The sequence below is a fragment of the Elgaria multicarinata genome, chromosome 1 (genome assembly GCF_023053635.1).
Source record: "Elgaria multicarinata webbii isolate HBS135686 ecotype San Diego chromosome 1, rElgMul1.1.pri, whole genome shotgun sequence".
In the NCBI taxonomy this organism is placed as follows: Eukaryota; Metazoa; Chordata; class Lepidosauria; order Squamata; family Anguidae; genus Elgaria; species Elgaria multicarinata.
Genome location: NC_086171.1, coordinates 23172456 through 23186035, shown reverse-complemented (window position 1 = coordinate 23186035; position 13580 = coordinate 23172456). Strand labels below are relative to the sequence as shown.

The 13580-nt window shown below is 40.4% G+C and overlaps 1 protein-coding gene across 3 annotated transcripts in view; it reads left to right on the top strand.

The window, feature by feature from the left end:
• Positions 1 to 13328, top strand: part of CNOT10 (CCR4-NOT transcription complex subunit 10) — a 28400-nt gene extending 15072 nt beyond the window's left edge. The window contains exons 11-19 of one of the 3 annotated variants that reach the window (XM_063124904.1): positions 1149 to 1270; positions 1667 to 1840; positions 3040 to 3117; positions 7921 to 8034; positions 8767 to 8897; positions 9565 to 9600; positions 11129 to 11256; positions 12115 to 12190; positions 13021 to 13328. In XM_063124904.1, coding sequence (XP_062980974.1) covers positions 1149 to 1270; positions 1667 to 1840; positions 3040 to 3117; positions 7921 to 8034; positions 8767 to 8897; positions 9565 to 9600; positions 11129 to 11256; positions 12115 to 12190; positions 13021 to 13175 — 1014 coding nt within the window. In that variant the 3' untranslated portion in view covers positions 13176 to 13328. Of the gene's footprint in view, positions 1 to 1148; positions 1271 to 1666; positions 1841 to 3036; positions 3118 to 7920; positions 8035 to 8766; positions 8898 to 9564; positions 9601 to 11128; positions 11257 to 12114; positions 12191 to 13020 lie in introns of all 3 variants that reach the window. The other 2 variants (XM_063124913.1, XM_063124895.1) reach the window with 2 other exon arrangements.
• The last annotated feature ends 252 nt before the right edge of the window (positions 13329 to 13580 follow it).

Below are 13580 nucleotides of genomic sequence, written 5' to 3'. Positions count from 1 at the left end.
TCAAGCACTGGTCTTGACTGGTGGATGGGAACCCTCTACTGGGTTGCATTAGCAGCACTATTGCCATACAAATATATTGTAAAACATTAAAAATGAGGGTTGTCACATTTTGAGTGGCGATGGCCAATCAAAACTTCCTTGTCACCAGGATTTGCCCCTACTCCAAGGGAGGGGGGTGAGATCTTATTGCATCTTTGAAATGCCACATCTTCAAAATGCAGCACACAAGGATTGGGCCAACAGAATTGCCTCTGCTGTCCCACTCCAGCTCAGAGCCAGTGAGGAGCAATGAAGGTGTCCTGCCCTTTTCTGCTTCTGTTTTGTGTGTCTACTTGTAGCCAGCAAGCACAGAGCTAAAACCACATTGCAGGCTTCTGCCCATGTTTGGGGTTAGGGAGGGGAAGGGAATCATGCCCCCCCCCTTCTGCAGCGCCTGTATTGTATTGTCATCTCACTTGCCAGAGCTTGGCTGGTGGGGGCAAGTGAGTGTCAAACTCGGATTAAAGCAGGTCCTCAAGTGCATTTTGGTGTTAAAGGTAGATGTCAAGTTTGAAAAGTTTGAAGACCACAAGTTTAGATGGTTATAAAATTTTATATTTTGGTTCATCGTGCGGAGAACAGTGAAGACTAACACAACAGGCACTTGTTATAATACTACTATGGAAATTCATTTAGTTTTACAAAGAGAGCCTGGTGAAATGATAGTGATATGGTAACACAGATATTACCTTTGAATCAAATCAGACTGGTGGTATATCTGCAAGTACGAGTTTTATGGGCAGTAGAGGCTTTTCTTTCTCTAAAAAAACCCCAACTTCTTAAAATTTCAGGGCAAGAAAGGCTGCCATGTTGAATGGTGTAGGAGCAGATAGCTTTTAATGCCTGTGGAGTTCCATGCAGTGAGCTCCAGAGCCTAGATTTGACCTTGGAATTTGCAGTCTTGTGGGTACTGTGCATGCTAGCCTGCTTGTAATAATGAATAGTTTGGAAACCCCAGAAAATATAGAACATAATGTAGGGTATAAACAGGCAGTAGATAGGACTGGGAATGGAAAGAAGGAATAGAATATCGAAAAGGAGTATATAAAAAGAACGCCAGCCTTTATCTAACAAACATGCCTTGAAGTCTTCAATATTTTTTCTCCTAGAGTTCAGAACAAGAAACGAAGGGCCTTCCAAGCAAGAAAGGCATTGTACAGTCCATTGTAGGTCAAGGCTATCATCGTAAAATAGTCCTGGCATCCCAGTCTGTCCAGAACGTTGTTTATAAGTAAGTACTTCTGCATAATTTTCTGTTGCTGTTATCTGAAAGCAAAGTTGGTACTTGGCTGGAGTCATTTCTAAACAAATCTTGGCTTGGTGCAATTTTCATATTTAAGCATATTGCAAACTATTGATTTAGAGGAAGTCATATGAATAAAAATGCTTTCTACTGTAATGTTTGTAAGGCTGAGTTTTAAATGAGAAAAAAATGCTTTACGTGTCCAGCAGAGGGCTTCTTTATGTTGAATGTATATCAAAATTTGGCCCCTCTTATTTACAGAATGCACTTTATACTTGGCGTTGGGTGTAGACTGCTACTTTCCTAACCTGCAACTTCCAAATTCTTGCATATAGTAATATTGTGCAAAGGATATTAATAGACTGCCTTGTTTTCTTTTTCTAGTGATGGTCAGTCTTCAGCTATTCCTGTAGCTAGTATGGAGTTTGCAGCAATTTGTCTAAGAAATGCATTGCTACTGCTTCCTGAAGACCAGCAGGAGCCAAAGCAGGAAAATGGATCTAAAGTTGGTAATCAGTTGGGAGGGAATGAGAGCAGTGACAACAATGAAGCATGCAGGTAAGCGTGGCAGTAGATTTTGTTGCTTGTTTCACTAACCTTCTTGCCCACAGCAACTATTGGAGAGAGATTCCATTGCTCCAAGCAGTGCTATGGTAGTTAAACAAGGGGGGAAATTGGGAGTAATGTAAAATTATTGAAAACAAATATGCTGGATGCAAATAAAATCTAGTAAGCAAAAGCGCTGTTGAAGGAAAGTGCTTAAACTGGTCTACTTGATGATGACCTACTCTTTAAAAATATATATATTCTTCTTTCACATTCTGTATTTTTATGTCTACTTACTGCTCAGTATTCTAGGTAGCTATAATATTTAGTATGCTTCTGGAGCTGTAACTAATGAATAGTAATCTAGCAGTTGTAAAATCTTTGCCTTGGGCATCTTACCACCTGTAATCAGGTGTGCAAATGTTTTTATCTGCACACTTGGAATGAAGATTTCAGCTAAACTTACCTAGTTCTGGAGGGGAGGGAACTAGAAGTTGCTGTAAATTACAAAAATACGTAATTAAAACAAAAAATTATGAAAAGCTGACTTGGAGTTTATAATTTTTTTTGACCAAGTTGTCAAAAGATGTTTGGGCCTAGTGGATGAAAGCATTATAAATTGGCATTCCTGGCACTAAAGAACTTGACTTGTTTGAATTTGTCATTTATCCCTCACTTCAGGAAGCTGTACTGATTATAGTGCAGTGCTCAAATTTTTAAAAGTTGTTTCAGTTTCATTGGGGGGGGGGAACCCTACAAATGGTTTAAAAGGTAAAAATGATATGAAAAATAGGCTTAAATATCACTGTCTTAGTAAAACCTTTTTCTTTTTGCAGGCAACTGCTTTCTCTCTTTCCTTCCTCTTCCCCCACCCCATATCACTAATAAGACATGCCCAGAGCCCTAAATTGCTTGCATATTAAAGTAGCCAATAGAGGTCTTATATGATCCAAAACTGTGTCTGGCTGGGATGAGGGAGAGTTCTTTTTACCCCTACTAATATGCATTTTAAAAATATTGCACTTTTTTCCTTTGCAGTTCTAAACATTTGATTCCTTTCCATCCCCTCTTCAACATGCTTAATTTGGTTGAGGTGGGTGGGTGAAGGGTGAGGGGTAACAAATGAGTCAATGTTGTGAACTTTCTTGATCTTGTTGCACCTTTTGCTTAATCTGTTAACATCACTACTCATGCTGTCTTCATTTCAGTAGTAAAAGTCACGATGGAGACAAATTTGTGCCTGCTCCACCATCTTCTCCATTGAAGAAGCAGGAATTAGAAAATTTAAGGTAGGTTTTCATGCTTTAGAAATGTGCTACCAATCATAACAGATTCAAATGAATCATCATTGCAGTATCTGGGGCTTTGTTTCAGAAGAAAGCAAAGTAAGTTTGCATTGCCAATTAAGATATGTCAGAACTTTCAGCCTATTTTAAACACTTATGATATGAATATATGCCATAGCTTAATTATATCTCAATGGAGACTGTGAATTAGGTATGGTTGATCCTTTAGATATCTGACTTCACGAAAAGGCTGCAATGAGGTTGCAGAAAGTCACACTGAGCAGCAAGAAAAGTCACCTCCTAGAAATTGAACATAACTGCCTTAAACTAACTATAATTAAATACATATTTTGTGTTGCTTTGCCACAGGCCAACTGGCTCCAGAAGAAAGTGTCCTTTTCCTAGTATATTCGTATAACACAATCCCCATATTACTGCAGCTGCAGAAACCCACCCTCTTATTTTGTAATGGGGGCTTGGCAGTATTGTTAAAAGGCATTAAACTTGAAACTGGGCTTTTTTCAGAGGACTTTCATTGTGTTGCAGGTGTGTTGCTTGTGGCATTTAGGTGGAATCTAGTTCTGTTGAGTTCTGTTTAGTGTTTTTGGATCCAGATATCCATTGAAACAAAACGTGTACTGCAGCAGGTTAAAAAGAGATTAACAGGAAAGCAAGCTGCATATAAAATGAAAAGATAATTAGGTTTTCACAGGTAGCCACAATGCAGTTATATGTTTGTCTGGAAAATGTAATTACCTGAGAAAAAAGTATGGATGTAGTACTCTTTTATCTAGTTTATAAGATACCCATACATTTAAATACAATGGCGGTTCTCTACCTGCCCCTGGAGGAATCCCTGCAGTTATCTCTGATCACTGATTGGTGATAACCATAGGGATTTGGATTCACAAGCTGCTTGTCCTACTTGGGACAGCGTGCAGGGCATGAAGCCAGTGACGTGGCCAGCACTTGAAGGAATTGCTCCTCCAAGTGCTTTCTTCCATGTAGAGAGAGGCATTTGGCTCCATTTAAACTTAAATGCTCATCTTAAACTATAATTCTTTAAATAGAAAGTTTTGGTGTAAAGTGGATGTGTAACTCTAAGGGTGAGAATAATCTCACATCTGACATGTCATGTGCTATTAAAAAAAGTATATAATCTTTCACGATCAGCTGTTGTTCTCTATTGATGAAACTTGACAGGCTGTCAAAAAAAATCTCATTACAACCATAACGATTATAGTCTCGCTAGGAAAAAAACCCACAGCGTGACAGGAGGGAAGAAAAACATTGGTTTTAGTTACTCTAGGACTTGCTCAGAGTAGTTAAAACTGTGGGAGCCTCTCTTTACTGCCCATTGTCTGTAACATTCTGCACAGAATGACTGCAAAAAGAAGTCTGTTAACAGCATCATGGAAAAGAATCATGACTCATCACTTCATTTCTTAATCTCCTTTTATAGCCTCTAATTAAATTGTGTTCTGCCACTGCATCCACAGGGAAGTTAGCTTTTCTGTGCAGAAGCAGTATGCTATGCTCCTGGAACAAGCTGTCCATGGAGGGACATGGACTTTACAGAAAGGATTTATATCTAAATGTAACTTACTGGATGTGAAACAAATGTTAGCTTAAGCCACCTTTCCCCATCCTGGTGCCCTCCAGATGTGTTGGATTACAACTCCCATTTTACCCAGCCACCTGGAGGACTGGCTTAAGAGTTACTGGTCTGTCAGCAGTATGTTTTACATACAGAGTGGTTATAGTGCTCATGCTTCAGAAGCCCGTGATGGAGGATGACTGTCTTAGTGATGATGGATTCTCTTCCATCATACCTCTTTCACTGAGCTAAATCAACTCTCATGATACGGGTCGTTTCTACACTTGCCTTTCCCCCCGGGATCGTTCCTGTGCATCCAAATGATGCAAAGGGGATCCCGGGAGCAGGCAGGGATGATCCCTCCATTTTCCTGGGATAACAGATGTAAGAAAGGGCCATAGTCTCTCTCCCTGGTTTCCATCCTCTGCAAGTGTGATGGCAAGTAGCGTTCTGTGAACTGCCTTGTGTTTGTCCTGTCTGAGATTTAGATCCTAAATGACAGGTGCCATCAAGGTTCCTGTATATGTCAAATGTTTTGAAAGTATTGTTCTCTATTTACCTAACATAAGCAGGATCATCTTTTAGCACTCCTCTGCTGTTGCAAACCTGAAGCTGGATGCCGAAAGACATTGAAGAATCCTCTTCAGCTAGGAAAGGCCTGGGGGCACTGCAGGTTTCCCCCCACCCCCTTTCCTTTTCTCTCCCAGTCCTTCTGGTGTGTGGCAGAGGAAGCAGCACCAGCAGGATGGAGGAGAGAAGACACAGTCTCTCTCTCTCTCTCTCTCTCTCTCTTTTTTCTTCAGGTTTCCTCCTGCTCCGCTGCTGCTCCTGCCTTGTGTTCCAACTATCATGAGAGGTCCAGCTAACTCTTGTAAGCTCCGTGTGTGGCTGGGGCACAAGGCAAGAACTGCTGGGCAGCAAGGGGGAGAGTGGCTGGTTGACTGAGCGAGCGGGCTGGCAGCAGCGGCTCTGGCTCCAGCCCTCTCTTGCAAATAGAATTATTGGCCTTCCTGGCAGGGACAGGGTGGGGAAAGTTGTACAATTCACCACTCTTCCTGTCCTCTTAAAAGCCCCAATTTGAGCGAGGGGTGAAGCAGAGGTGGACCCAAAAATTAGAGTATGCTTGGGCACACTTGGCACGTGCCTTGTGCATGCAAGTGGTTAGACTTTCACGTGTAAGCTTAATTCGTTATCCAGTTGTGTTTGAGAAAACTTTGTGGACTGACTAATCTTGCTGTCCAATTGTCTCAGCTGACAAGTTGATATGATATGGCAGTTAAAAAAAAATTCTGAGCAAAAGTACCCTAAGGAAAAAAAGTTCAAGAATACTCAGTATCTTAGTAGTTATTAAAGGTACCCTGTGGAGATATGTCAAAATTCTTATAGAGTGGGGAAATGGGGTTGTGACAATTTCTTTTCCCTTGGCATGCATTCATTTTGGTCTAGCTGCTAGATGTTTTGATTTGATTGGCTGGGATATATTTGACAGTGTTAGCAGTATTGCCAGTTAGAGGCAAGTTAACGTATCTTTTCAGGTTAGCCATTAGTGTTAGTTTCAGAAACATACACAACCAAACAGTTTGTGATAAACTTATTGAAAAGCAAAAAACAGCCTGCAGGACTTCCTGCTCTATGGTACGAAACTTGCTGGTATAAATCCTAGAATGGTTCTTCCTATGCTAAAAATCTTTAGGTATCTAGTCCTCATAGAGTGAGATAAGCAAAGAGCATTGCTCATCTTTCTGATAAGCGACGCTCAGTAAAAGCTAAGAAATGAGAAGAGGATGTTTGAGTTTGCAGGAGGATGTTTGCATTTCTGTCATTCTCCATGAGCCTTTAGTTCCTGCCATCTATTTTATACACTTTGCCCACGTGTATCCAGTGTCCACTTCCAGGCAGAGGGGGAGGAGGATTAGTAATATATATCCTGATTTGCATTTTCTATTCCTACAGAGTGTTTGGTAGTAGTAGCAGAAGGATTAATGCAGATAACTTCCTCTCAATAGAATATTTATTGATGCATGGTTGTCTTTGTTCGCAAATGTGGTTGCATATATGCATGGCCAATGTGGGCATGATTGTTTTTACATCAATTAGCTCCCAGGTCTTAGCAGCCAATTGTTAAGCAATGCTTTCCTACTACATAGCAGCAGTTTAACCCTTGATATGCAGAAAGACCTTGTTCCTCTCCGCAACTGCAGCCATTGATTTAAAGAAACCAAATATATTTGGGGCTTGAAAGGACGCCTGCTTTTCCTTGGCAAGCGTTCGAATGTGTTGAGATTTGATGTGACATCTGGGTATGGTACAGAGGAAATGGGGAGGGAGCGGTGGAGAGTTTTCTTACCCTGCTTGTGTATAATTAAAGTGTATGCCTCCTGGGACTCAGGAATAAAGGAACCCCGGGCCCCGCCATGAATTAACATGGCTTACAGCTGAACCAAAAGTGGGCTTGACAGTTGCCAGAAGGCTGGCGTAGTAATAGCCCACCTACTGGCTAGAGAGTTTAATGTACTCCTCTTGCAGCTCCCCCAACATCAGATCTGTCCAAGAGGATCCACTCACTCTCTTCCTCCTCCTCCTCCCATGCAAAAGAATTGAATCTGTTCCTGCAGCAAGGCGGGCAAAGGCTTATGCCCTGAAGTCAAGGCAGCCTGCCTTGAACTCTGCCTTGTGAAGTGGAAAATACCCCAAAGTGCTGTGTTAAGAGGCGAGTGGAGGGAGGGGGGGGGAATTACAAGCTGTAAAAGCCTGACCTAATACTGACATCCTGATGGGGGCCTTTTGTTTGAAGCTGTGGAATGTGTGGCTCAAATTTCAGGGCAAGAATTTCAGGACCAACTTGTGCTTTATTGAGAGGCTGTATGATAGCCATGTTCAAAAAGCAGTTTTGCTGAGGTGCCATAGGTGCTAATTGAGCAGAATCTGCTGAGACACACTTTCCGTTTTTCTTTAAATTTAGTAAGAATACTGAAATATTTTTAATTTTAGTGTTGGTAGCCTTTATGGTTTACTGTTCTCATGGTCAGTTTGAATAAATCTCCTTTTATTCAAACTAGTGAATGGAAATGTGTATTGTTCATATCTAGTAGTGATGGATTGGCATTGTAATATATCCTGTTTTTCTTGTCTGGGTTTTTAAAGGTAGGTCAGAATATGGTTCTGTGGCTTTTCTGTATGTATCAAGTGTCCTTTTTTCTCTCTTCTAGATGCTCCATACTTGCTTGCAGTGCTTATGTGGCTCTGGCCCTGGGGGACAACCTTATGGCTTTGAATCATGCAGATAAACTTCTTCAGCAGCCCAAACTGTCAGGTTCCCTTAAGTAAGTTTGATCTAGTCTTGCTCTTCAGATATTTACAGGGTATTTCACTTTTGTTTCTAGTGCATGCCTGTGACTTCCACTTAGCCATCAAGAAGTAGTGGATGATTTCTCTGTGAAGTGAGAAATTACCTCTATCCTTCTCCTCTCCTTTTCTTTTACTGGTAATTTACACTTGCACCAGGGTTTGAAAATGCCACATGAGGGCTTTTTAGCTTTTCAGTTTTAAAAATTGCATTAATGTTGTTTTAGATCTTTGCATTTTTGCTGGCTTTTATTCCTACTTTGGTTTTATTCTGTTTTAAACATATGGTTTTTATTATTAGATTTTCCTACGTTATTGTATTTTATTAAGTTTTGTTTTTTGAACTGCCCAGAGTGCTTTGGCCAATGGGTGATATAGAAATGTAATAAATACGTAATATACTATAATACCTAACATTATATTTAATGAAACTATCTCAGCAGGCCGTTTCAGCTTGTGCTAATCCTGGTCCTGTAGGCAAATAGGTATAAATGGCTTTTCAGGGGCAGGTGGAGAACTGGAATTATCTACCTCCACATCTAAATGGTCCAAATAGTTGCTGTTTTATACAAGTATTCCCTTCTACTGAATTTTTAATATGGGGGTTAAGTGTAGTGTAGTGTTAATGTGTACTGCTCTCCAGCAATAGCTTGCTTGATGTGACTTGTTGCCAGATTGACCTTTGTAACTGTATGCTCTTGCTGTTGTAGGTTCCTGGGCCATTTGTATGCTGCAGAGGCTCTCATCTCTCTAGACAGAATCTCTGATGCCATTACTCATTTGAACCCTGAGAATGTCACTGATGTGTCCCTGGGGATTTCTTCAAACGAGCAGGATCAAGGTTAATGAGTCCATACTTGATTAGAACCGGTCATGCTTTCAACTGCCTTCCTGCTGTAACTTGCAACAGCTCTACCTTTTTAATGCATTGTTATAAAGGGCATAGCTGAGGCTTGTATGCTTCCTAGAACCTATACATTTCATGGCAGTTAAGAGCCCTAGAATCTTTTTATCTAAATATCACTAACCTTTATAAATTCTAGCTATTTCTCTTAAAGATTGGAATCCACTGTTGTTGTTTTAATCTTTCTTGATTTCAGTGAAGTTCTAGCATTCTGTAACGTTTTAATATTGTACAGGAATGGGGGAAAAGCATTTACTTATATTTGGACAGGTAAATTAATTTCCAAATGCCTGTACCTGCTTCAGATCATATGAACTTCAATTACAGCTTTTAGTAGCACTTTAGCCAGCTAGTTGTATTTATGCTAAATGCTTCTGATGTACTGGGCGTATATTCAACATAACATAGCCAAAGCCACTGAAAACAAGGGCCATGAATGTCTCAAAGAATTGTAAGTTGTAAGTGTGACTCATACTGCATGCTTACTAATCTTTAACTTTCTCCTTGTTGAAATTTGTTATTGAAAATATAATCAGTTTTAATTGTTGCTTGTCAAAATTGTACATTTTGCTCATGTTACATTCTGTCTTGTTTTTCTCTGTAGGGTCTGATAAAGGAGAAAACGAAGCCATGGAATCCTGTAAGTATCCACCTCTCTGCAAACCAGCACTTGCCTATTTAATCTGTAGAATTATGGAATCAAGGAATGGAAAAGGAATCTCTTGGCTGCTCACCATTTCAGCTTTCCAAAGCAATCCAGGAATGCCCCATTCCTGGGTTGTTATTGTGATGTTTGAACCCAGAATTCTGGGTTGTTTAGGGGTTAAATACCCCAAAGTTAACTCAACAATCACCCATGACTTGTTTCCTGGGTTGTTGATTGAACGTAGAAGTAATGAGTACACAAGATGCAATGGTGTTTACTCACATCTTGAGAATTCCTGGGTTAAACAACCAAGGAATTATGATGTGTGAACAGTCTCTGTATGTATAGTTTCTGTATTTAGGATGGGCTATAAGGAATCCAGATATATCCTTCCTTCAATGAGTTGCATGAACCTGTCAAGTCCCTTATCTATCAACCCAATTACTTCATCAAAGAAGTATATTTTATAAGGAGCAGACAGTGTGTGTGTGTATGTTAAGATACTGCTGCTAGGAGTACCTTTTACATTTCTGCTGTTTCCTCTCATTTTTAAGGAGAGATCTCTAATTTGAATGAAAAAGTCACGTTTAAAAATAAAACCATGGCAATTTTCACTTGGGGCGTCACTTGTGAAAGAGCTTGTATAATGAGAAGGGGTCATTTATTCAACTTTCTGCCATAAACAAAGAACTATGCATCCATTAGTCCACCATAGAACTATTTACCTTCAGATTTTTTAATGTTTTCAGAGCAGATAATTCTTAAGTTTCTGAAAACAAAAGTGTTCAGAATCATAATATATTTAGCCTTGTTGTTGATGTTGTTTATACCACCAAGTTGCTTTACAGGGCACACAAGAGGGGAAAGTCCCTGTTCCAAGGAGCTTGCAATCTAAAATCAACATGGGGGAACAGAGGCAGGGGTGAGAAGTGGAGGCAAGGGTAAACAGAGAAAGGATATGTCATTGTTCTGCACTCTGGGTTCACTGGCAGCGAACATAAAGTATGAAGAGGAGAGTCACACCTGCAGACATACAGCATTGAGATGCATCAAGGTGCTGCAGCCAGTTGAGACTTCCCAACAAGTATCCTCAAGTATTTGGGGATGTGCCTCTCTTTCACATTGGGCCCATTCAGAAGATACCTTAAACCATGGCTTTAACCACAGAGGTTAAACCAGAAAACCAGGCTGTGTTCAGAAGACACCTTAAACCATGAATTTACTCATGGTGAATAAGGCTTTTTGCTTTATTCACCATGGTTTAAGGTGTCTTCTGAGTACAGCCCAGCTTTCTGGCTTAACCACTGTGGTTAAAGCCATGGTTTAAGGTGTCTTCTGAACAGGGCCATTTTGTGTTCACTGTGGTGAATGCTGGCTGCCAGCTCAAGTATAAAGCCGTTGTTGGTGTTGGTGTGTATGTTCTTGGGAAAACCACATTGTGTGCTAATAATTGTTATGACTAATATTTAACTGTCACTTTAACAAGTGAAGTGTTGTGACAATCTTTGATATGTTCATCCAGCAGGCAAGCAAACGCCCCAGTGTTACCCCAGTTCTGTCACATCTGCACGAACCATGATGCTGTTCAATCTCGGAAGTGCCTACTGCTTGAGAAGCGAGTACGACAAAGCTCGGAAGTGCCTGCACCAGGTAAAACAAAAAGGAAAACTGTGTACTATCACAGCACGATAAACCGCAACACCAAATCCAGGTCTTTGTGTGCGTTCTGTTTTCACTTCAGGTTTTCCACCCCATCCCTAACATTTTGTTGAAGCAGAGTGGTTTCTTCAACCAGGGAACTTAAGCATGTTGTGGTGACTGTTGGTCACTCTTTCCCCCACCCAGTTTTCATTGGTAAACATTGAGCACATCCCAGGATGAGGTTTTAGGAACCAATCGTCTTGGCCTTCCAAAGGGCAAAAACTTCTAATTCAGGGGATGAGCAGCCATTCCCTCTGACAAAGAGTTGTTCCTCTCAACATCCATTAAAAGTAATGGGAAATTGCAGTTCTTTTATTCACCACCTTGTGAGATTCACCTGGGTTTTTCTTGAGACAGTAGCCCTGATGGTTGTGTGCTATCTCCAGTATTCGAGGCAGTAAGCCTGTGTGCACCAGTTGCTGGGGAACATGGGTGGGAGGGTGCTGTTGCACCACGTCCTGCCTTGTTGGTCCCTGGCCGATGTGTGGTCGGCCGCTGTGTGAACAGAGTGCTGGACTAGATGGACCCTGGGTCTGATCCAGCATCAGGGCACTTCTTAGGTTCTTAGTCATCATGGCTTAATGCTTTTTGAATAGGCAAACATCACTCTGCTCTGGTAGGCGAACAAGTTTGAATAATTTCAATTCTACTCAGTGTTTTATGTTGACTATTTGAAAGATCCCATTAGGATGGTTAAACGACTTGCTTATACTTGTGTAGTCTCTTGTCAGTTGGTATTTTTGTCTTGTTAGAGTATACATATTACATGCATTCAACTCAAGTTTAATCTTTTTATTTTGATATAAGGCTGCCTCACTGATCCATCCAAAAGAGATCCCACCAGAGGCTATCTTACTGGCTGTATACCTTGAACTTCAGAATGGTAAACGTTAACATGATTGTAAATTCCAAGCCTATTTCAAATGTGCATTGCCAATCTTTGATGTAGTTTGATGTCAAAGCAGGTCTATTAATCAAACACAAGGTCCAGGTGACTTTTCCTACTACTACACTCCACACATTTGGTTGAACTAAGGTTTCTGTTAGGAACAATGCCCTTACTATGGCAAAAGGTTGTTACATGAGGCTCATGCCTTTGCATCAGTCTCTCCCTTGATTTCCTTTTAATTTTAACAGTACAGGTGTCAAAAAATGAAGAATGTGTATGAGAAAGAAATTGAGAGTACACTAAAGCAAAGAAGTGTGTGTAATCTGTAGGGTATCTATATGCAGCTGTTGGAAAAGAGTGGCCTGTTATGGTAGCCTCCCCAAATGCGCTGCTTTCCAGATGGTTTGGACTACAACTCAGCATTCCTTATATTGCCCATGCTGGCTGGGGATGATGGGAGTTTATGTCGAAACCTTCTGGACAGCACCAGATTGAAGAAGTCTGTGTTATATAGTGTGTACAGCATGAATGATTAGCTAAATTTTATGACTGTGTCCCTTCTTTTAAACAGCTACTTACTTAGTAATTTGGGTAGTATAGTTGTGGACTTGCTGAACTGGGGAAACCGGCACAACTAAATTTCTCCTGTCAGGAAAGGAATTGGCAATTTTAAATTAAACATTTACATGTCATTTATACTCCTCCCTGAAATGGTAATCCATTGTAGTTCCAGCAGAGAGCTTGTAAAGAGCTACTGTGAACATAGCTGGTATTTTCATGGCTATATATACAAAGTATTTCACATTTTGAAATTGTTTTTTTAGGCAATACTCAGCTGGCACTGCAAATCATCAAAAGAAACCAGCTTCTCCCTTCAGTGAAAATGCTCTCCGAGATGCGGAAAAAAACTGTATTCCAGTCTACCCAGTTGGTCCAGCCTATTCAAATGCCAGCATTCACCAGTGTTCAGAGAAAGTGATACTCTGATGAATTTAGTTCTCTGAGTAATCACTTGGGTTTTGGTTTTTTTTGTATTTTTTTTTTAAAAAAAAACATTATGGTATCTGCATATATGATGCATTAAAATGTGGTTTGAATTTTTCAATAAAAAGAAATTGCAAAAACGATTAAAGATTCACTCATCTTCTGTACAGTAACCCCCGAATTAGGTAGTGGAGGAGCCTGGATTGTTGCTTGTGATGGCATTCATTTGATGCTTGTCCTCTGAATGGAATACATGACAAGTATACAATTCTCCAGGATTATTTGGTTGTTTGTTAAAGTTCATGTAAACATACAGCACCTTCTAGGAGTTCATAGACACCTCTGTTCATATTTTGTATGTTTTTCTTTCATGTATTTAGCAAAGGTTCTAGGTCCTCCT